The following is a 24,341-nucleotide window of genomic DNA, read 5'->3' as shown; positions in this document are numbered from 1 at the left end:
ACTGTCTCTCAAGTGAGGACACCTCAACCGATACACTCACGGGGGACTGGGGATTGAAGGGACAGTGAGAGTGAAAGGCGCAGGATCATGAAGGGACTCCGGTGGGAGAGTGGGCGGAGGGGGGCTGCGTCGCTCCAGCAGCAACCGCGAACTTTGATCATAACAGAGCGGCCACTAGAGGTGGCGCGCGCACTATCTCGACAGACATGATTAGACAGCACGTACACGTGCTGTGCTTTCACCCTCACTACGCATTTCCACGACAGAAATCGCGAAAACCGCTTCGCTCTCTGGAGCAGCCGTATTCGCTTAAAGCAGTGTTTTGCAGAACTTCGTCGATATTGCAGTCACTGCTTCGCCGTTGCGGCAAAGCTATGATTTTCTTCCTTTTCTCCGTCACGTACCCTTCAACTGCCGTTCAGTTGGCGAGATGTGCTGAAACTCACCGCTTCCTTTTTTCGGGTTTGGTGGTGAGGTATGTCCCTAGTTGCGGAATAACTTTTCTTCGAGTAATTGTGCATGACAGACCTCTACAACTTATAATTCATATAGTCGTATTTATATCTGTCAAATGCACCCCACGTAACGTGAAAACAATGTGTTCAGGAAAGCCGCCGGAGACAGCAAGTAATCGAATATGCGCGTGTGACCGCTAGGGCAGCGCTGCATGCACCGTGAAAACGGTGTATGCAGCGTTGTGGGCAGCTTGCGGATAGGTATGTGAACCGCAGGCTGATAAAAAGGGTTCAGCAACATCCATCCACCTATATAAAGTCCAGCGTTCCTTGCCTGTAGTCTTAACATTTGGTACGCATACCTTACAGTCATACATAATTTGATCAGCTAATGAACTATGCGACCCGCATGCATTGGCCGGCAAAAAATGCTACGCTCCCTAAGACTCGCTCAAGAAAGATATTTTACGCCCAAGGTTCACTCGCACTCCGACTCACTGAAATATTCTTCAACAGGACTCACTCGGACTCCGACTCACCAAAAGTTTCTTTAACCGAACTCACTCAGACTCACTGAAATTTTCTACGACCGGACTCACTTCGACTCACGAAAGTTTTCCTCAACCGGACTCACTCGGACTGAAACTCACCAAAATATTAATCTCCCTGACCCACACAGACTTCGACTCACGGCCCGATCTGAGTCTGCGTGAGCCTAAGAGAGCCGAATCGTGTATGAGTTCCTCGACCTATGCCCACGTGTGAGTCGCGCATATTGCACCATATTTGGCTCACACTCGCCGGTGCCTTTAGTTACACCGTGTTCTGGCGCTGCCAGAACATAACGAGTCCGCTGGTTCGCGCACAAAAAGCTTTTGCCACCAGGACAGGTCAAGTGTGTTTTCGGCGTCATTTACTTATCGGCACAACTGTATCCACATTCTTCATGTACAGGTATTACCTAAGCAAAGATAAAACATAGTATAAATAAGTGCTAACATGTCCTTAGATATATTCGGCATACGCATCAATATTTTCCTTAGCTGACTTCACATTACGTAAAGTACAGAGCGTCCTAGATAGATTATTATATTGTCATCCTATGTGTTCTACGTTGCATCACATACTGTTCGAATATTTCCATTTCCGACGGCCACTGTCGCACGTGCTTCAACTCACATATTTGCTCTAGAGGAGTTCGCAGCCCCTTCCCCCAGATCCTTCAGTGCGCGCCTTTGGTGCTCAAACGTTGTGTGCTGGAACCATTTTTCTTTCGTAGGAACAGCCATTTAAGGAAAACGAAACGTGCTGGTGTCTTATTGTGAGTTATCCATAAAAGCATAGTATACGCCCAATATAGCTGAAAAAAATGTATGCTCTAGGAAAGCCGCTGCAGAAAGCAAATTATCAGTTGTGCAAGCTAGACTTCAATGTGAGTTTAGTACTTACCAAGTGTTTAAATATCGCTCTCTCTGAAATTCCTATGCTACAGGTTTCGCTTTGCGTGGAAGCATGTGCACGGGACAGAGCATTGCAGTTGTGAAGGATGACGGCGTGTTCGACATTGTGAATCACCTTGTCAAAGTGATGTTACATGCGTAAGTCTTTGCTCTATTACACCTGTCTCAAAGGTATATGTGATCAGTTGCACAAGTGTATATGAAGCCGCGGCAGGGGAAGGCCAGAAGTTAGTTGTGTAGATGAGATTAGCAAGTTTTCGGAGGTAACCTGGCTGCAGTAACCATAGGTACGGGATAATTTGAGAAAAATGGGAGACGAGTTTGCCATGCAGTGGGCATTGTCAGGCTGATGAAGTTATCAATTCGACCAGCAGTGATTAAACATAATGCTTCCTTTCATCTCCCTGTAACTACCGTGCACTCTTCAGTACAGTAGAAAACTACAGTATTTGTGAAAAATAGCAGAGCAGCACAATCGCTTCCGGCTACAGGCCCGTGACGCAGCACCACGTGTGCTGTCATGAAGAGAAGCATCACTCAACTGTACTTCCCAAGCGGGAGGTGGCAGAGCTATCGATCTCGCCACCTGTTACGAGTGAATAACGCGTTCAAAATATGGCCAGCTGTAAGGAAAAGAAACCGAAAACTACAAGAAAGAATGAAGGTTAGCACTAGGCAAGCAAACTCGCCAACGAAATTTTCGGCCAATCCGGGTAGTTCCTAGAACGCCAAAGAATCAATCGGACTGAACAATGCAGCTCCTGAATAACCAATGGTATAAAATTGGGAAGATCCCACATATCGTGGGAATCGATGTAATGCGAAGTATGCGGCATGAAGGTGACTGTGTCGTAACATGTAGGGGTGAAGCACCTTAAAGCCGAGGCTTGTCCGTCCATCCGTGTCCGGCCGTCACGGTAAACGAAACCACAACCGAAACCTACACCGCTTGCGCCAAGGAGAAATCCTCTTCCTCTTGCTCTTCCAGCTCCTTGATGATGATAAGTGAGCGCGCGCTCGCGCCAAGCACAAGTCTACTTGCTCTTGTTGCCCGAGGCTTGTCGATAAATCCGCGTCCGGCCGTCACGGTGCACGAAACCGAAACCGACAGCACCGTGTACAATCGAAACCGAAAACATATGTGCAAAAAGCTTAACAAAAGTTGAACGAGCACAAAAATAACATGACTAACCACTGTAAAAACAAAACATCAATACGGTAACAAAAGGTGAATAAGCACAAAAATAAAATGACAAAACGCTACAAAAACACGAACGCCCATCATCCAACGCCCATCAATCAAGCATGTGACAGCACAATGCACGCTGCAGTGAAAAATACACGAGAGTCACGGGTGATTTACGGTAACACCGAACGATCCCTACGTGCTTCGCCCACTCATCATCACTCACTTCGTGGAGATGCGGTGATTTTTTTGCGTTGAACGAAACGTTACGAAATGACGCTAAAGATACGGGGAAATGCTATACGGACATACATTTGTTCGAGGTCGTGCACGTGCGCGGACTATACGTTGAGAGCGGCGAGCGTGGGGTCACCGTTGCGGTCGCGGCACCGAATGAAGATGGTAGCCCGGTTCAAGACAATGTCTAAATGCTTGTTTGCTAGCCGGGTCATGTCGACAGACTGTGGCGATAGAGCCGGCGACACGTCCAAAACTGAAGTCGCTTTTTGAGTTGGTAAGGTATAGGCCATCGAGGCTGGTGGCCTTAGCAAATGCTACGCAGACCAATTTCAGTGGATGGCACATCCCAAAACCACCTGGTCGTATGTGGCCCTTGTGACTTATGTAAAGTTACGGCGTTTGCTTGCGCAAGGGTAAGCTGTGCCCTTTTACACGATATATTTTTCTGGCGTATGTCATGGTTGTAATGGTTCGCAGTCCCGCGGGCACTCATTCCTATTTCATTGAGGGTGCGCGGTAGTGATGTGCTTTGTCCTGGCTGGGGCGAGAATGCCTACAGTGGACGTTGGAAATTCAAGCCGCAGTCGCAAGAGGTTTCCGTGTACGTCACGCTCGATGTACCACAATGTGACCATGTTTTATATGCGAAGCAGCTTTTGCGCTGGGCTTTGTCCGTAGTTCCATTGGCGACCGTCCGCTTTCTAAAACCTACCATAGCCATCTGTAGCATATTGAGCGCGCGCTCGCGCCAAGGAGAAGTCTTCTTCGTCTTGTTCTTCGACCGCCTTGATGATGATACGCGCAAAGCGCGCTCGCGCCAAGGAGAAGTCTTCGTCTTGTTCTTCGACCGCCTATATGATGATACGTGCAGAGCACATTAGGGGTCCGGGCTACCGTACGCTGTCCTAGCTTGGCGTAACGCAGACAAAACCACGTGTGCTGGCATGCGCTAGCGCGTTCGTGCCTGTGTAAGGGGCTGGGTAAGACGCTGTGGCCTCTCCCCTTTACACTCTCAGAAATCATGCGATGGTGTCGGCGAACGAGATTCTGCAGACGCGCAATGAGAGAGAGAGAGAGTGGTTCGTGAAAGAAATGAAAAGGGGCGCTATTTTCTGCCCCCCGTCGTGAGGGCGCCCTTAGAAATGGGGAAGGGGAAGTAAAAATGATAGAAAAAGGAATATAGAAGGAGTGATTAGCGTGGCAAGAGTGTCTTGTCAACGAAGGCGGGAGCACGAAGCCAAAGGGCTCGCCTATAAGGTGGCGAGGTTCGCAGAAGCAGCAAACTCGAGGAAGGCTCGCAGGGCTTGTAGCTTTAACCCTGCGGGAAAGAGAAAGTCCTCCACCGTTGTCGCAGGGAGACCGAGCAGGCGATAGCGGCGCGCCATCAAGCGTCGTTCAGCGGCCAGGGCAGGGCAGGCGCAAATTATATGTTCCAAAGTTTCGTCGCCGCCGTATCTGCGGCACGCAGGCGATGAGCAGCGACCCTTGGAAAACATGCGTGCCGCAGGCCAAGCGCTGCCGGTCCGCAGGCGAAGCAGTAGCCTCCGCTCGCGTCTCTCCAGGCCGGTCTCTGGTAGGGGTGGCGGTGGTTTGCCGCTTGCCACCCGCGTGTCAGGGTGGGCCGCTGGAAGCAGCTGACGTAGTCGTTGCCGGGAGTAGTCCGACAGGGCTACCGCCTTGGTGACTGGGGTGTCACCGTGGTGTGCTGCCTTAGCCGCGGCGCCGGCCTCCTCGTTACCGGCTTTCCCAACGTGCGAGGGAATCCAGTGAAGGGACAGACGCACACCGCTAGCTTCGATGGCGGTTAGCTTGGCGTGCAGTAACGCCACGGTAATGCCGGCTTGGTCTGGCTGCAGCAGCGCTTGTAGGGCTGGCCGGGATTCGCACAGGATCGCCACGGGCAGCTGAGGTGGCATAGCAGCGAGGTAGTCGGCTGCCAAGTGAAGGCCAGCCAATTCTGTTGCAGTGGAGCTGGTGTGGAAGCGAAGGCGACACCGGATGGTCGTCCAAGTCGTTGGTATGACACAGGCGGCCACGGCCGAGCGGGGGCTGTCCCGGACTGACCCGTCCGTGAACACCAGGAGGTGCCCCCGCAGCCTGTCGTGGAGTTTCGCCACGGCTGACTGGTGGAGCTCACACACCGGTGTTCGCCTTTCGCTGAGGTTACCCAGCTCCAAATGCACGTGCAGAGGCTGCTGGTGTGGTGGAGGGGGCTCGATAAGACAGGGAGCCGCGGGCACCAGTTCTTCATAGAGTGTGCAGATTTGTCCCGTTCGTGAAGCTGGTCGGCTCCGCAGTCTCCGTAGGATGGCATCGCCCCCTGGGGCCCTATGGAGACGTGCAATGAACCAACGCGTTGTATCCTAGTCAGAACGCTGGCACGCGCTAGCACGTGAGTGCCTGTTTAAGGTAAGACGCTGTGGCCTCTCCCTCTTATACTCTCTCAGCAATCACGTGGTGGCGTCGGAGAACGAGATTCTGCAGACGCGCGATGAACCCGTGTGGCGTGCTCCAACAAGAGTTTGGGATGAGTAACAGCAACAGCAACTACGGTGAATTCATGGTGTGCTCCACATGCAACGACGCGTTAACATCGGGCAAGGTGCCCGTGATGAACGGAACTTTAAGTCGACCCATGCGCTCCTTCGCATCCCCACATGGTTCCCTTTAGTGGGAGATGGTGACATTCTTTATTAATAAGGCCGTCGCTTACGTCGATGTTGACAGTGACCATGTACGGCTTGCCGATGCTCAGGTAAATTGAGGCCGGCAGGCTACGCCGCCGACGGCGACAGTCCATTTTTGAGTTCGATGATGCATCTAAGGCTATTGCCTACACACCAGTAGAAGGGGTTAACAAATCCACAACGGTTAGGATTTGAAGTGTCTAACGAGAGGCATTTCTAGAAAGCCTACCAGGGCTTTTGCACGCTGAGTCTTTGACTGTCTTTGATTGACGTGGCGCTCACAACCGTAGTCAGTCTGGTCTTGTCTGGAAGAGGTCCTTGTTCGGGCTGTAATCCTTGCTGCCTGCGGCTATCTCGATGATCCGCCATGGCCTTGGTGTCTTCTCTATGGTATCACGGTGGCGTCCGGAACATGAGCAGACAAGTCCCTCCACCAGATTTCACGGAGTTATGGCCACAAGCAGTCGAATCGATAAGGAGGGAAATATTTATTGGTCGAACCTGGTACCCGTGAAGGGAGTAATTGAATAACACTCGAAGAACAAGGGTAGCAATTAGCACGATCGTCGGTAACCTGGTCGTTGGTGAAACGCGCCGTCTTCTATACATGCACGATCCAAGATTCCTTTGTTATCGTTTGTGGCCGCGTAAGTTCCAGAATGAGGTTCATACCAACTAGCCCAACTCTCCCTTTTGTTCCAGAATGAGCTTGACCGCTCGCGTCGTGCGCGCAGTCTTACCGTAGTAGTCTGAATCAATCGCGAATGTTCCCAGACATTCCTGCATGACCTGCCTCGAGCGGTCGTTTCACGTGAAACAGTCCGGTCACATGTAAATACAGAAAGAAGCGTGCGTGACAATATTACACTACATTCTAGTGGTATGTGCTATAAGGGTGCAGCCTATTTTGGTGCACAAACGTCTCGTGTAGTCAGAAATAAATTTAGCAAAGAAGGACACAAGGACAGATCATAAAGAGCCTCAGACCCTATAAGTATGAGAAACCAACAAGGCCACCTCGCTCTCGTAGTCTGCAATATTTAAATTACTGATAACATTTCTTACTGTACACAGCAGAAATGTGAGGCGTGAGCGCATTAAACGGCGCATTATCGAATTTACGGAGTGTTAGAATTGGCGGTGCAGTTAAAGCTGTGCGTTCTCATGCTAATATGTGAAATGCCTATATATCTAACGCTCCATGCGTGCTTTTTTTTACAGATTTGGCGTGTACTTTGATGGTGACGGTTTAGCTCGGAAGTGCCTCAACTCTGACGGCTTTCTTATGGGGAAAGGAAAGCTCAATCTTCCATTTGCTTTCTCACATTGTACGAAAGCTCAAATAGCAGCAGTTCTCAGGTGAGAACACGATCATCTTAGGATTTCACGACCCCACACAACAGCTTCTATGCGGGCCTTTGTAGCCATAACTGAAGCATAGCCACTCTTTATGGATTGTGTGCCCCGCCATGGTGGTCTAGTGCTTATGGCGCTCGACTGCTGACCCGAAGATCGCGGGATCGAATCCCGGCCGCGGCGGCTGCAGTTTCGATGGGGCGAAAATGTTTGAGGTCCGTGTACTTACATTTAGGTGCACGTTAAAGAACCCCAGGTGGTCGACATTTCCGGAGCCCTCCACTACGGCGTCCCCCTAATAGTATTGTGGTTTCGGGACGTTAAACCCTACATAATATTATTATTATCTTAATAGATTGTGTATAGACACACTGGGATGACGAAACTGTTATAGTAACGGGGCTTTGCCACGTAAGATAAGCCGAGGTATAAATAATATCAATCTATAGTGTACGCAGATCTCAGCACTAATGCACTGGAAAGGGTTTCCCAGTAAGCGCCTGCTTAGTTCACATTCATAAAGTCTTGATGTGCAATGTAGACTCATTTACCGATAAAAAGATGACATCATTAAAAAAATTAGTGCAGCCTGCACTAAGTCACGTAAGGCTGAGTCACATCTGAGCTGGTGGGGACCAAGGTGGTCTTGGCTTGGCTAAGCTTTTACCCTCTCGCGTCTCTCTCTATGCCACCCGTTGCTTGCTCTCTTTTTTACCTTTTCTTTTATCTCTCTGTCTATTTCTTTTTCTGTCTTATTTTTCTCTCGCTTTCTTCCCTTTGTTTCGCTTTCTTTCTCGAATAATTTGAATATCACTGTGCTGGTGTCGAGGGTGACGTCACACGTACCTATGTGCCTTATCGTTTGTACTTTTCGCCTTTATTGTCTGTAACTTACACAATAATTCAAATGTTTCGGTATTGCATTCATTAAAACTAGTCATAAGGCAACCTGAATAAATGAGTAATTGCGGCACCTGGATGCGCAGGTGAAATTCGCTTACTAATATTTTTTGCAGCGATGTTGTAAGCCTATCGTAGGACTGAAAATTTCGTGGCGTCAGCACAAGCTCGACGACGGTCTGGACGACGGCGGCCGAAATAGCGGAGCAAGCGGCGATTGCGTTGGCCTTGCTGGATAACAGGAGGTCCACGATTCACAGCGACTCAAGATCGGCAGTCAGAGCATTTGCCAAGGGCACCATCTCGGAGCCAACCTAGCGGAGCCTTCGGGACAAGAACATCGAGCCACACACACTCGTCTGGCTCTCAGCTCACATGGGACGGATCGAGGGAGCCCCGCTCAATCTCTTTGAGTCGACCCACGTAGCTGCTCGGGGACTAGTAGACCGCGTAGCTACTGGGGACGCGGCGCTGAGGTTTTGGAGTATCGGAACCCTCCCACCTCGTATAACGAGCTCACCAAACATTTTTACGCGGGGCGAAGACAGTACCCTCCACCACACAGAAACTTAAGCAGACCACAGGCTCTGGCACTCAGGCTACTTCAGGTCGGGGCGTGTCGTATCCCCGCGCAATTGCACAAGGCTTATTCTGAAATACAGCCGCGAACGGACTCACTTGCACTCAGACGCGCGAAATGTTTCTTCAACCAGACGCACTTGGGCTCACACTCAGTAATATTTTCATCAACCGGACTCAATAGGACTCAAACTCAGCAAAATTTTCCTCAAGCGGATTCACTCGTACTCAGAGACCCCAAAATATAACTCAGTCGGGCTCACTCGTTCTCAGACTCATGGCTCATTCTGAGTCTGAGTGAGCCTGAGTGAGTTTGCCGACCTACGCCTCCGCCACGGCGTCTGTGATATTGTGAGTCGCCTTGGGACGCTGAACCCTCATTAACCACGCATTAAGGGTTACGCTAAACAACATTGGATGTTATAAATTATACTAAAGCCCCGTTGTCCACCCCCCCCCTCACCACCCCGCGGTACCTGATAATCATAATGTAATTTTGACAGGTAAAACGCAAAAAAAACAGTTGTTTGATATTAGTTATTGAGCATGCGCCATCATATGTTCTGAAGGAGTAGCCGCCTGCATCATCAGTCATCTGTATCCTAATGTCTCATGCGAAATTGCAATGTTCTGCCGGTGTTTAGAGTACTGTTGCATTATTTTGCACATTAACATTTCTCGTCGTAAATATTTGATGTTACCGCTCCTGTTAATATGTTTTGGTTCTCAGTGTCGTTCTTCATTTCTGTATGTCCCCTCTTCCACAGTACATTCGGGGCCTCTAAGCTAGGTGAAAAATAAAAGAAATTAATAGCTTCTATCACATCTTTGATCATCCATTTATCTTTTGGACAATCTGCTAACAAGTGAACTTAATGCATGGGCCTCATATCAGGTTAGCGACAATTAGGCTTCCTACTGCGGCTTTGTACAGTAACGCTGTTTTATGTTACTTTACGGTAGTTTCTCATCTATGTATTATCTGATCATAACAAAATGAATTCTGTTTTTCGTTATGACCCAAAGCAAAATGCAACTCTTTAACATGCGAGCGGTTAAAGCAGGTACTCGTGCCATTAGCACAAATCACTAGATACTCCAGATCAGTGTGAATTATTGTGATTTATTTTTGCTTTATCGCATGATATGTAAGAGCACTATTATTCGTACTTGGTTAATGACCTTGCTACAAAAATTATACGTATTTTTCTTTCAGTCGTCTGCCGTGTATCAAGAGACAAATGAAAAATAAGACATCAAAAAGTCTTCCGATACCTCGAAAAATGGGACGTATGGATTATTGTGAAGCCATTGGCGCCGTTAACTGCGATGTAAGCGTCTATTTCATTCTAACGAATCGTTATATGTTATTTATCATGCGGCACCTGCATTTCTTAAATTGTGAGGATTTAGTAAATTCTTGGCTTGATTTTTTGCGATTGTGAAAAATATTTTGCATAAGAAGCCCGAATCGGAAATTTATATTTTTTTCTTGTAACTGCGCATGAATTTAGCAAAGCCTTCCATCCATGCGACAATACACACGATTTCCTACTTTGTGCCTAAGAGTAGCCAATGCTTCGTATGAAGACAGGCACATAAGCATTGTATGCTAGGGCCTCGCGCCACGCACATAAACTCTAAAAATGTTATACAGTTATTTATTTGCATCTTATCATGGCAGAGGTCATTAGTCCACGGGTATCAAATGGGTCTTCGGAGCGTGGGAGCCCAACTACAAACGCGGCTAAGAGAGAGAGAGAGAGAGAGAATTAAACTTTATTGAGGGACCAGGCGCGCGTGCTCTCCGCCCAGAGGTGGGTGACTTCCTCATTCCAGGTAGCCATGGCTTGCAGCTGACGATCGAGCCCTGTCCACCAACCGGAGCTGGTCCTCAGGATATTTTGTATTATTCAGTTATTTGTCTACAGGGGTGATCGTCCTACGTGACAGAGTGACTGGCGGATGGACGGGCAGTTTTCACGTCGAGTAGGCGCACATTTGCTTGCGCATTTAAAACTGCAACCCATCCACATCAGCACACCGGAAACGCAGTTCTAGCAAACCTCAAACGCACCGAGGTGCTTATGGAAATGCTTATGAAGCTCAAATGCGCCAACATTAGCCTTCACAAGCAGCCTACGCCGAGTTTGGTCCCTCCCAGTATGTGCGCAACGAAAATTAAACAACTTGCCAACAAGCCCCAGACTAACTTCACAAAAACTTGAGCTCGACGCCACAAATAGCAGAATTTCTGGAACTTAAACAACGCCGGCACTTACCGCCGATACTTCCACACTTCGATGAAGACGCATACGACGCAGTTCACACCAGCGCAACATCGTAGGTCTCGGTGCCATGTTAAACAACGTTTACGTTAAAGGCAAAAACGCGCGTACGCTGCCAAAGCGGCAGAGCGAGTTCTATAAGCATATTTATTCATTATTTCGATCTATAGAGACTTAATTCACTAATATTCAAACTGATATGGTTCAAATGCACGTATAACGTCAGAGAAACAAAAATCACGTCGCTTTCTTATATTGTAACTGGCATCGTGGTTGCAGTTTTCAGTAAACCGGCCATAATGTTTGCGTAAGAGCTTTTATAGATAGCCTTCGAGACATAGCCCTGATTATCAGCAGTCAGGAGCACATTTTTGTGCTGATGTGCGGGATCACCAAGCTTAGCGCCACTAGTGGCTGAATGGTGATTTATATCTCATATTAGGTTTAATTTGCCAAATCAATGTTTAACGCGATCCTGATGACGAGTTGTGCACTTCGTACATGTCTTACTTGTGTAGGTTAAATAACAGTGTGGTTTTTACGTAGATTTCAAGTGTATTTGCGCCTTATCGTCCTATCTTTTTTTGTCTGCAGGACGACGGCATGGAACCTATTGAGAACCTCGGAATCGAAGTAAGCAGTGTATCAGCTACAGGCGCTAACAGTAGTTTTATAGCGTTATTGAAATCCGACACAGCGGGAACGCGGTATACAAAGTAACGTCCCAGGGGCAAGCACATAGTGAATTACCGAGAGCTCAGGCCTCCTCATTGCCTCTTCTTTGTAGTCATCAAGAGCGGTGGATTGTACTAGAGCGCGATTGGCAGTCGGGGTTCCTACAGGGTGTCCGCAATTTCAGATAACGTTTGTTCGTGGTAGCCACTGGTAGCGGCGCTCACGGCGGCTCGCGGGGTGTCATGTATCGGGCCACGCGAATGAAGTGTCTCGTCATGACCAGGCAGCCGTGTTACAAGGGGCGGATGAAGGCAGCTCGGCCAGTGAAGCAATTGTTCAAGCAGGGTATCGCATATTTAGAGTTTACGAGGTTCATATTATTTATCCACATCGCTTCACATTGCTACAATTCCTTGACATTGAAGCAATTGTCAAACTCATAACGAAGACGGTCCGCCTTCGTAAAATGTGCGCTGGTTTTGCCTAGTCATGAAAAGCAACCAGCTCAATACGTTCTATAAATGTTTGAACACCGCGATCAAAGAACCCGTGAAATAACAGAGGTTTTTACATTAGGAAGTATAAACGTGCGTGTTTTAGACAGGAATCAGTAGCCGGATGCGATGATCAAGTCTGTTATATTGATGAGTCGTTGCCCACAGCTACCCATTCATTCTACCCCAACGCGTGATATAGTGCCTTTTCGGCGAGTGGTATGGCATTCTTTTATGTTTCTACTGTCATTTAACGGCGGAACTGTTTAAGCCGGGCATTGCTCCGTGACGTGTGTTCAAAAAACGATCATCATCATCATGAATCGGCACGCACTCTCTTCGTCCTCTTCCTCTTCTGCCCCGCGTCCAAAACGCGCGCACCGAATACACCAACATGGAATGCAGTCACTTTGATGGGCGAGATAACGAGTACGTAGAGATATGACAAAAAAGAAAAAAAAATGAAATTCTTGGCCAACAAAATTTCGGCGAGGCAGGGCTCGTACCCCCGACCCACGAACCGAAGGCGGGCGTCCTAACCAATCGGCTATCCAGGCACCCTAGCTGAGGATAGCATACATAGCCTTCCATAGAATAGTACAGCAAGTGGGTGGGAAAGGGAAGTGAGGGTGCGGAGGACTGATGTGAGAGAAAGTAAAGCATAAGATAGAAAGAATGAGCAAAAGATAAATTGGCAGAAACAAAGGCGCCATAAAGGGAAAGAGAGAAAGAAATAGAGAGAGGGAAAGAAATGAATAGAAATGAACGCTGACAGTAAACACATAACATAACAGAGAAGGGAGAAAAAGAAAGAACGAGAGGCAGAAAGAAAGAGACAGATAACAGAAATAAAGAAGGCCGCCCAGCTCCTCAAGCTTGGCACTCATAGTGTGAGGCTGCCTTCAGTTTTTGTTTGTTATTTTTTTACTTATGTTCATGAGCAGGTTTTTTCTGTCTTTGTATTGAGTCACGCTTTCATTCAAATTTCAGTTGCGATGCAGCGCTGGTGTATGCCGGGTCTTTTCTAGTGTCTCTGTGTTTGCGCTGTTGTTCCATACCCTCCAACAAGTGCTCATCACGTTCAAGTTTATACGTTTTTGTTGGGCAAGAACGATGTGGCCAGAAGATGAATCATTTTGTCGAGAAGTATGCATCAAAGCCTAGAGATTGCAGAATGGGCAGACCTAAGCAACGTTTATACATTTTTTCTCAAACAGTTATTTTCTGCACACATCTCACAGCCGAGTCGTTGCTCGATGTCCAAATACTGCGCCTAAAGAAAATTTTCTTGAAAATCGCGAATGGTGGCCAGGAACATCTTTTTGTGTTTGTATGAAATCACCCAACTGTTGTTTGGAAGCGCGTTCGAGTATGTTTACGAATGCTAACGCCCCACTGCACTGGGCTATGGAGTTTCTTGTAGATGGCACCTATTTTTCTTCTAAATTGCGCGCGCCCTCACGAGGCGTCGTTTGGGTAATTTCTTTCAGCTCATGTTGTCCTTAGGTTGATTAAGTTTTCAACGTGATCACCGTCATTGCTACAAGCTCATTTCGTGCGCTTCGCCTGTCCAAGATGTATTCCTCGCTTGCAGTGGCGCGCGTGACGGATAGTATAATGTGAGTATTGCTGGCCATTCGTTGTCTTTCTGTCGAAAACAAACGAATGCATAACTAAAGGTGCAGGGTAAATTTACTACTATGGCGATAATTGCTAAAAGAGCCAAGGAATCTATTTAGTGCCCTTATTCTATGTCTTCATACAATAAAGCTATCGTCTACATTACGGACACAGCTGCTAGGCTTCAGTGGGCGTGATTTAAAAAGCTGCGACTCCAAACGTACCATAAAAACTGTTGACCGACGTTCTCATGACAAGAGTTTTCGTATGGTTACCAGCAACTTGCAGGTAAGTCACTGAACCTTGTTCGAAGTAGTTACGTGAGGAGAAGTATTTCAGTAATGAGGGGCCCCTGCTTTCCTTGCTTGCTGTCCTAGAGCGACTTGAAGACCGCTTAGTGCGGGAAAACACTATTTCTAAAACGTGGGTGGATCCCACGCATAGGTGACAATCGACGCAGCTTTACGTCACGCAGTGGAGTGGAGTGTCGTGGCACTCAGCACGTCTGAACGCAAGCAAAGAATGTCGCTGACGTTGCATGCCGTTCCAAATTCATCCCTCACGAAGTACTTCTCAAAGTGCTTCTCTGCTCCGACAAACGAGCCGCGCTATTCCAGCAAGTCCACCACCCGCTGTCGCTTCGCCTCTCGCTTTTGGTTGTTATATTGCATTGCTAACATTGCATTGTTAATGTTATTACGAAGTATTTTTTTGTTATTAGTAAACTGCACTGTAACTTTGTTCATTGTCAGACTTTGTTCATTACCTGGTTTCACTGTAACCCCCCTTACTCAATGCCTTCGGGCCTGTAAGGTATTTTCAATAAATAAATAAATAAATAAATAAATAATTAAATAAATAAATAAATAAATAAATAAATAAATATGCGGCACGCTACTCGTCTCCCATGGCCGCGAGGCGTTGTCGTCATGCTTGCCTATTCTGGTGCTAGTGCGCTCACAGCGTTGCTCGTCTCTATGGCCTCCATCTTTCTTCCTGCACTTATTGCTTGCGGTTGTTTTTTTCTCTAACTTTTCACTAAAACATTTTAAATGATGCAGCGTCATAGTTATTACACAGTGGAATCAACCTAGAGTTCGATGGTGGAGAATATACGGTTCACTCTGTCTTATTCTTTTAGGTAGCTACCGTAGAACCTGACATATATATGACATTTTAGTGGTTTCTCAAATGTTACTCGCTTACACACAAACTGTGGTTGCCAGCATGCAGTGTACAGCAATGCCGCAGCACGCGTAGGGAGATTTTTGGCGCCACAACCACGCGTCGCCGATGCCAAATGCGGCAGAAGTGCACAGGACACCGAAGGCGCGAATAGCGCTGGTTGTAAGCATAACAATGTCAGTCTCTCCGATGTAATTCTCGTGACGTGTTAACTGACATGCAACGTACCTACGGACCGCTCTCTCCCTTAGATGGGTATAAAACTGCTGCCATATTTGCACTTCAGTTTTTACCTACCCCGCAGATAAGCTCTGCTTAAAGGAGTACTGACACGATTTTGAAGTGCAGCAAAACGGACGTTTTTGGTTTCCTTGGCATGTAGTGTTAACGCTCTCCCCACACCGCATACGGGAAACACGTATAAATATTTAAGTTTGATTTTAAAGTTTTCATCTCCCAGCATCTGCAAGGCAGCTTCACCGCATGGAGAGCCCTATGACGTTTCAAGTCAGCTCACTTGGTTTGCGAAATCTGGGTTCTGCATGCAGCCTAAATCACAGAAATCGCTGTCGGAGGCACTGGACGACAGTTCACTCATCATGAACCACGTTCGACTGACCGCAAAGGACAGCAGGTGCATATTTCGTGGGTTGCAGTCTGCCCGTGACGTCACGGGCAGACTTGACACGTCACTATAACGCCGCCCTCTCGAAACCGAAACCGAAACTGCTGATTGAGAGAAGCGACATTAAAAATATATGAAATGCATCCCCACGCACCACGACACTCTTTTTAGGGTTCTCGACACCCGTGCTTTCATTTAGAGCAACAACCCGAATAATTTTAAAATTCATGTCAGTACTCCTTTAAGGCACCCTTACGAAACGCGCGCTGTTAATTACAATAAGGAGAATAAAGGGTTAATTGGGTTCTTTTATTGCTCACAAAGTTTTGAGAACGCCCTAACGGTACTGCTGCCTAGAGGAAAAGTCCCCTTATTGGAACGTCGGATCCAGCGACGTTCCCCTTTCAATGATTTTTTTTCGAAAGTCTGCCCTTAGGCATTTTAATTATTAATTCTGAAATACACATACAAATTTGCTTCCTGTATGAAGTCCACTAACGAGCGGTGGTGAGGTCCTCTAATCCAGCGGTCAAAGTCGTTCATCATGACAGTATTGTCATTCGAGGAAGCCAAGGAGCATAGTAGAAAAATAACGCAAGGTAACCATTGACTGCTTAGTAAACGCTGCTACTCATAAACAACCAAGTGTCAGGCATTATGCAAATACCTCTCTCCATCAAATTCCGACAAAGGAATTGAGGTTTTCCTTTAACGTAAGCCGGCACGGGGTATCAGGTGGGGAGGTATTTACAGACGAACCGCAGCACGGTACGCCTTTGGTGTGTTAAAATATTTATATTAAAGAATTTACTGTAGCTTCTGTATTAAAGGTAAGAAAGTATTATTAATATTTCGTTTGGACACACAAAAAACACGAAGACTGTGGAAATATCGAGGGAGCCTAGAGTTACTGTATATGCTTCCTTTAGGTAGCAGAGTTGCGCATAGGTTTGGATAGCAAAAACTGCTATGCGGTGAAGTTGCACTTCGTTTTTCCAGGCGACATGCCTACCGTGTTGCCGATTAACATGTCTGATGTGTCGAAGACCGGCGATAAGCATTGGCTATCGATTAATAGTGTTAACCCAGCTCGCTGCAGCGGTGGCGTCGAGAAATTCAAAAATTGGCCCGAGCGTCAGTTTCTCCAAATGAATGAAAGAATGAACGCCCGTCTGCTCATTCGGGAAGGAGGGAACACAGAGGAAAGCAAGATAGGAGGAAAGAACTGAACTACAGGCAGACGGACCTCTGCATGTGTTTATTAAAATAACATTTATATTCCTAAACTTTAGCTCCCAGTTTCTTGTGCCCTACTCCGAGAACTCCGTTAGTATTGCGGGCTGTAACATACTTCATCTTCGCTTGAACCCCATAAATGCTCTGATTTCAGGGATTGCGAATGGACTGCAGTTGGCAGACATATTACATAGCTTGTTACTTTCCCTGTTTCAATGTAAACAGCTATAACGCTTTCAGGCCTGGTTATTCTAATTGGAATCACCAAATTCGTAGGTCAGTCAGCATAAAAGGTTCTTGTCCTGCTACAACTCACATTTAGGCACTTGCCCTACATATGCTACCAAACTGGTAGACTCAAGAAAGCGGGCTCATGTGTGAACGAAGGAATTAAAGAAGCGCTGGTACTGCTTCCGTAATTCGCTGAGGCAGCCTCTTCTTTCACCCTAAAGATCTAATTTATTTCTTTCTGTTTTGTATTGAAAATTCCAATTTCCGCTTTTGGGTTCTATTTTATGCCATCAAATAAAGTTTTAGATAACACATTATTAGACAATATCAATAATATATTAAAAATAATAATTCAACCACTAAGTAATTTTCATTGAAAACTACCAGCACAATTTTTTTTCATTTTTAGAGTGCCTTGACTATCCCGAATCTGGAATTGTCAGATCAGTTTGTCACATTGAAGGAAATTAACTTCTGCCTGAAACGGGTAATTTAGGCACCAGAAAATACAATGGTTTGTTTTTATGTTGTTATTTTCAATTTGTACGCTGTGATCTCTGACCTGAGTCGTGTTCACCTTCAGAAAACAGCGTGCTTGGTCTTCTGCTGCACGCCTCCGAGAAACATGAAAACGATAGTGGCACCAGATGGACTCGACTGTAGCAATGACCTCACCGGACTACTAGACATGGTAAGCCAAGTTGCATCCTGCGACATAACATATAACTCGAGTCGGAATGTTTAACAACGTGCAACGATAGTATTACACACGGAAACACCCGATCTCCATCCCTACCGAACCTTTCTACCGTGTTGGCGTAGACCTTCTCGGCCCTTTTCCTGAGTCCAACTCTGGCAACAAGTGGGTCGCCGTTGCTATAGACCATGCGACCAGGTACGCCATCACTCGAGCGCTCCCCACCAGCACTGCTACTGACGTTGCCGACTTTCTGCTCCTCGACGTCATTCTACACCATGGCGCTCCTCGTCAACTGCTCACCGATCGTGGCCGCGCATTTTTGTCACGAGTCATTGACGATCTTTTACGCTCTTCCTCAACGCAGCACAAGTTGGCCACTTCCTACCATCCCCAAACAAATGGCCTCACCGAGCGCCTAAATCGCACTCTCACGGACATGCTCTCCATGTATGTCTCATCTGACCACCATGACTGGGACCTGGCGCTACCTCACGTGACCTTCGCTTACAATTCATCGCGTCATGATACCGCCGGTTACTCACCTTTTTATATGCTCTATGGCCGTGATCCAACGTTACCACTGGACACCCTACTTCCGGCTACTACATCTCCGCCGAGCGAATACGCACGGGATGCTATCGCTCGTGCCGACCACGCGCGTCAGATAGCCCGCTCTAGGCTGTCGGCTTCACAAGCAGCCCAGAAGACCCTCTACGACAGCAGGCATGTCGACGTTCGTTTCTCGCCCGGTTCCCTAGTTCTCCTGTGGTGCCCGGTTCGTCGTGTTGGCCTGTCCGAGAAGTTGTTATCCCGCTACATGGGTCCATACCGTATCGTCCGCCAGGTAACGGACGTCACCTACGAGATCGTTCCCGTTTCCGAGACTAGCCCGCCTGCAAACACGCCCAGTGACGTAGTGCACGTCAGTCGGCTAAAACAATACCGCCCTCCTTCTGAAGAACATGGTTAAAGCGCACCGAGACGGCGGTTTTACCGCCGGGGGTAATGCTACGTAGCTAACTCATCAAGAGCCAGACATTCTGCGTACAGAAGACGACAAAGAGGACTGGCCTGGCTGTCTGCTGTGGGTGCTGTCCTCCATCTTGCTCGATGCTGTGCACATCAGTGTAAATACACTTGTAAATAGTCACGCCTCGTGTCATTTTACGTAACAATATATATATATATATATATATATATATATATATATAATGCATCGGACGCGTTATTCGAAGGTCGCAGGTTCGGTCCCTGCCGGCGGCAAGTCATCTTTTCGTCCACTTTACTTTCTTCACATTTATGTTCTAAATACTACAGATAACACCCCCTATACTCTCCTTGGCGTTATTGTCTGTTAGTTCTCATTAATATTGTGTCTAGCAAAGATAAACGAGCCCTTAGAATATCATGTCCCTTCCTTCATTGATAGCGAGGGTCTCGTCCTGGCAGACTTAATGCCTTCAGGTAGTATGCTAGAGATTATTGGTCAGCTGCCAGCTCGTAAAAAAAGATCACGTGCTACGTGACGCCACCAGGCAAAAAAAGAGTGTTCTACACTCGCCGCCATGGCTGCGATTCGCGCTGACTAACACTCCTACGTTTAAATCAACATATAGAGGGTGTTTCAAGAAATGTGTCCAACCTTCTAAAAAAATCGGGAAAATGCGATATTTGCTCGGGGCTTTCAGAATTGCTTTTTCTGTAGCGGCAGGAATTTTCAGGTAGATAAGGACATCATTTTGGACAATAATTAAGAAAGTTACATTAATTAACTTTTTAATTACTCGAGATAGGTGATTGTGTCAAATGGGAGAATTGAAGTTATTCACGCGAGAAACCCATCCGAGCTTTGAGATCTAGAAAAAGCGGCCTCTAGTAATTATTGTGGCGTAATGAAATTCAACGAAATGCAACGGCTTTCAACAGCGAAAGCCATCGAATTCGGTTGAATTTCGTTACTTCGTAATTATTACTAGAGGCCGCTTTTTCGAAATCTGAATGCTGGGATGGCTTTCTGACACGAATAACTTTAATTCCCCAATTTGACACAGTGACCTAACTCCACTAATTAAAAAGTTCAATAATTTATCTTTCTTAATTACTTTACTACTTTCTTAATTACTTAAAGGCCCCGCTTAATTACTTAAAGGGGGGCCTTTAAGGTAATAAACTGAACTGAACTGAACATTCTCAAGTCATGTCTGTAACCACCTTAAGATGCCTAGCGCTACAGAAAAAGTCATTCACTCATTTTAGACGTCTCAGAAGAATATGGCATTTGCGTTCTTCCATGTTTCTGTTTAGGTTTCCCCATTGAATTTGGTTCAATTTCATTACATCGTAATTATTACTAGATGCCACTTTTTCGAAATCTCAAAGTTGTGTTGGGTTTCTGGCATGAAGAACTTCAATTCTCCTATTTGACACAACCACCTAACTCCACTAATTAAAAAGTTAATTATTTGACTTTTTAATTAAAGTTCCAAATAATTTCTTTGAGCATCTTAAAATCCCTGCCACTACAGAAAAACCAATTCTGAAGGCAGAAATCAAATATCGCATTTTCCTGATTTTTTTAGAAGGTTGGACACATTTCTTGAAACACTCTGTATACCCCAAAAAGTGGACGGGAGGACGACCGCCGCCGTTGCTCAGTGGTAGAGCATCGGACGCGTTATTCGAAGGTCGCAGGATCGGTCCCTGCCGGCGGCAAGTCATCTTTTCGTCCACTTTACTTTCTTCACATTTATCTTCTAAATACTACAGATAACACCCCCTATACTTTCCTTGGCGTTATTGTCTGTTAGTTCTCATTAATATTGTGTCTAACAAAGATAAACGAGCCCTTAGAAAATCACGTCCCTTCCTTCATATATATATATAGATATATATATATATATATATATATATATATATATATATATATATATATATATATATATATATATAGATGCTGAAGTGAAGTGGACGAACGAACGAAAAACGATGCTTTATTACCAACGTTGCGGCCGGGACCGGCGTTCGTCAGGGCACACATGCATCCCTGCCACTACATGCATGTGATGCATGTGTGCCCTGAAGAAGGCCGGTCCCCGGCCGCAACGTTGGAAATAAAGCATCGGTTTTCGTTCGTTCGTCCACTTCTCTAAGACCTTCTATATATATATATATATATATATATATATATATATATATATATATATATATATATATATATATATATGTGATACATAACGGCGACGAACTGTCCGTATAATTGCTATCGCAATAATATCCGTGATTCCACACAACACAGGAAGAACTACATAGCCAAAAATACAGAGCGCGGATAGCGGTGTGGCAACATGATGAATACAATGTGCCACACAGAAATGTATTAACAGAATGTCAGTTCAGTTTTCACTGCACTTGATTTCTACGAAGTGACGCTCAATTACGAGACGCACTGTGGTATTCCGATAGACCTTAGAAAAAATGAATAACACGGGGAAGGCCACGCGCAAGAATGAGGCTGTGTGCTTGCTTCAGGTTGTGTGCTTCCTTTGTTAGTGGCGGATGTTCAGGCCCGAGTATGGATATTTTTGTCCTGTTGCACGCCATCAAAACACAAACCCACTATAAGGAATGGAAGGTACAGGAGCAGGGCCCAAGTTATGTTCCCTAAGAGATACTTGGTACATAAGTCTTTCCCGCACATCTGCTACTTCTTTTATATCAAAAATATTCTTGGTGTGAACCTTCATACTCAGGCTTGCTCGTGGCCTGTCTGTCTTTAACAAAAGCCAAGAGTGCTGCAGGTCCCAAATTACTGTATGTGCCCAGTCTATTGAGTCTACTTGCGAATGAATTTGCCACTTTCGTGTGAATATTTTGTTGGTTTTTCATTTCAGAGATGCATAAACGGCATGTGCAAGCAGCTCAGGTGATCATCCTACGTGGGATACAGGAATCGCGCTTTCCTTGGAACAACATAAGACGTTTATCGCTAATTCGAAAAATGAAAGCTTTGGATATACCGCAACAAAATTACTCTGACTTTCCGTGTATCATCGTATAATTAAGGACGCCCCAAATAAACAGCGATTTGAGTCTATTATCGCAATGACGCAAAAAAATGTTTTTGGATATCTTCTCCAGTGTATTGTATGACTATGTCAGCTGATATTTTCCTCTCCTCTAAGTAACATATTGTCTGTATCACTCACGAAAAGCTGTCACTCTTTCATAAGAACGTAAATTTATAAACAACACTGATAACGTCCGCCCAATGTATAGTGTAACGTGTACACAAAGTTCATGAGATCATTTTATATACACGGGTATATAATGGGCTTCTCTGTATGAAAAACGTTTAAGGTACTTCGCTCGATATAAGGATGAACACCGCATTGGCATCATTTACGGGTATATGCTACAAATATATATTGATAAAACTAGAGGACACTCTGGTGCCAACGTCCCTCTGCTTCATTTATCGTAAGATCGAAATTCGTCTATGATAGCAAAGGTGATCACTGATTCGAAAACTTGTTCATGGATTAGTCGTTGTTCTAAAAAGAGCATCTTACGAGCACAGCAGTACAAAAAACAGAGCAGTGCACAGCCCTCACATGCGGAAATACAAGTAAGCGAGGACTGAGGAACCAAAGCAATCTCAAACGTAAACGCACACAACTACTGACTGTGTTTAGCGGTCATAAGACAGATATATATATATATATATATATATATATATATATATATATATATATATATATATATATATATATATATATATATATGAGATAACATATATATCTGCAGTGACGTCAGGTGTACGTGTGGCATGTATTTATAAGATAATATGACCGTCAAACACAGTACCAGGGAGGCAGGGACACGGGTCATATCACAAACGTCTCTGTTAGTATCCTTGATACACCGTTTGACAACCATATGATGTCGTAACTACATGCTACACTTGTTTTGGACGCCATGTTTTAGAGCAGCGCTATTATGGTCGAGGTTTGCCGTGTGTCGTAGAAAGAAAAGTGTCATCATCACGAACCAGCACGCGCTTAGTGACAAGCAATCTGTACATATGTTTAACAAGAGAAGCTCAAACGTACCCACCATCTCTGCTGTGACCCAGCCTTGCGCGACTTAGCGCAAGCTGCGCTAGCTTTTTATACATGTTTTATATATCGTAACGGTGCGGAAGAACGCCACAAGTGAAAGAAGGCGAACCGAAGGAAAGAGGGAAAGATAGGAGAAAGGATATTGTGTGTTGTTACTGGTTCGCTTGGAACCAGAGTGCGCAGCATTCCACTGTGAACATGTTCAAGACGCTAAACAAGCGAGTATATATATATATATATATATATATATATATATATATATATATATATATATATATATATATATATATATATTGTGAGGACGAAGAGCCGCACGGGCAGCATGGGCGAAGTAGAGAAAGAGGCAGAATAAGAACAGCCGGCCCAAGAACGGGCGTTGTCTCTTTTCTCTTCATTACAATGGCGCAGTCTACGAACTATGAACCGTAAGTGCGTCCTCGTGGCTCATCGACGCTGCGGACCTTCCTTCAGAAGAACGATTATGCAGGCCGTCTCGCTACTACTGCCGGATGCACCTGTGCCACCATTCAAGGACGGCGTCCAGGCCTCCTCAGTGGCTCAAGGGCAGGCTTTCCCCCGCGCCGCCACGACAGTACACGGCCTACCGTTGCCTGGGAATGCCATCCACGCTTCCCGCAGCGACAACGGCTTACTCGGTGCTCCATCGGCACCCGAGCCGCTTAGGGGTGCTCTCCGAGCTCCCTCGAACAACGGTCTCGCCCCTGTCAGCACGCTGATAGTGTCCTACTCCTCGGACGTCACCACTGGCCCCACGCGCGGCTCGCCCGAGAGCGCCGCCGAGCTTTCCGTTCACCGTGACGCGGAGTCGCGTCACGGCGAACGCCTTGCCAGCACTGCACACGATCAATGCCAGGTCAGCCGCCGCCGCCTCGCAAGACCATGAAGAGAGCTCACCCGAGAGCTGCAGAAAGCTCCGCTATGTCCTCACGGAGCACTCATACCAACTCGGCTGCTTGGCGTCGTCATGCTCCGGAGTTTCGCCTACCGTATCACCATCACCGGCTGCCTGCGAACTGCCGGAATTCCAAGTTTCCAGGACGACTCCGGCAACTGGGTGGCCACCGTCAACGCTCTTGGAGCTCGCGAGGCGTGGACGGACCGATAGGAATGGTGCGTCACCACTGACCGCCTTCGGAATGGTGCCGCGGCGTGGCATCGATACGAAGGTGTGCTCAGCAGTCCTGGGCGGAATGGAGCAACAAGCTCATAGCTTCTGTTGGACGTATTCATTACAACTTCTATACGACCATCGAGTCCAACTTGACTGCTGCCGAGGATGGAGCTCA

General features: G+C 46.4%; 1 protein-coding gene and 1 long non-coding RNA gene across 2 annotated transcripts in view; both read left to right on the top strand.

Annotated features, from left to right (window-relative positions):
- The window catches only part of LOC119373937 (uncharacterized), a 38,718-nt gene extending 27,040 nt beyond the window's left edge, over nucleotides 1-11,678 (top strand). The window contains exons 7-10 of the mRNA XM_049411200.1: nucleotides 1,948-2,053; nucleotides 7,250-7,387; nucleotides 10,080-10,194; nucleotides 11,670-11,678. Coding sequence (XP_049267157.1) covers nucleotides 1,948-2,053; nucleotides 7,250-7,387; nucleotides 10,080-10,194; nucleotides 11,670-11,678 — 368 coding nt within the window. The remainder of the gene's footprint in view (nucleotides 1-1,947; nucleotides 2,054-7,249; nucleotides 7,388-10,079; nucleotides 10,195-11,669) is intronic.
- A 64-nt stretch (nucleotides 11,679-11,742) lies between these two features.
- LOC125760392 (uncharacterized) lies at nucleotides 11,743-22,019 on the top strand. Its single transcript, XR_007417967.1, has 3 exons — nucleotides 11,743-11,784; nucleotides 17,801-17,908; nucleotides 21,808-22,019. It is a non-coding gene; the product is annotated as an uncharacterized LOC125760392 (long non-coding RNA).
- Nucleotides 22,020-24,341: the final 2,322 nt, after the last annotated feature.

This window comes from Rhipicephalus sanguineus, chromosome 11, assembly GCF_013339695.2.
Source record: "Rhipicephalus sanguineus isolate Rsan-2018 chromosome 11, BIME_Rsan_1.4, whole genome shotgun sequence".
NCBI lineage: Eukaryota > Metazoa > Arthropoda > Arachnida > Ixodida > Ixodidae > Rhipicephalus > Rhipicephalus sanguineus.
The sequence above is the reverse complement of the archived record's forward strand: the minus strand, read 5'-3'. Positions and strand labels throughout refer to the sequence as shown.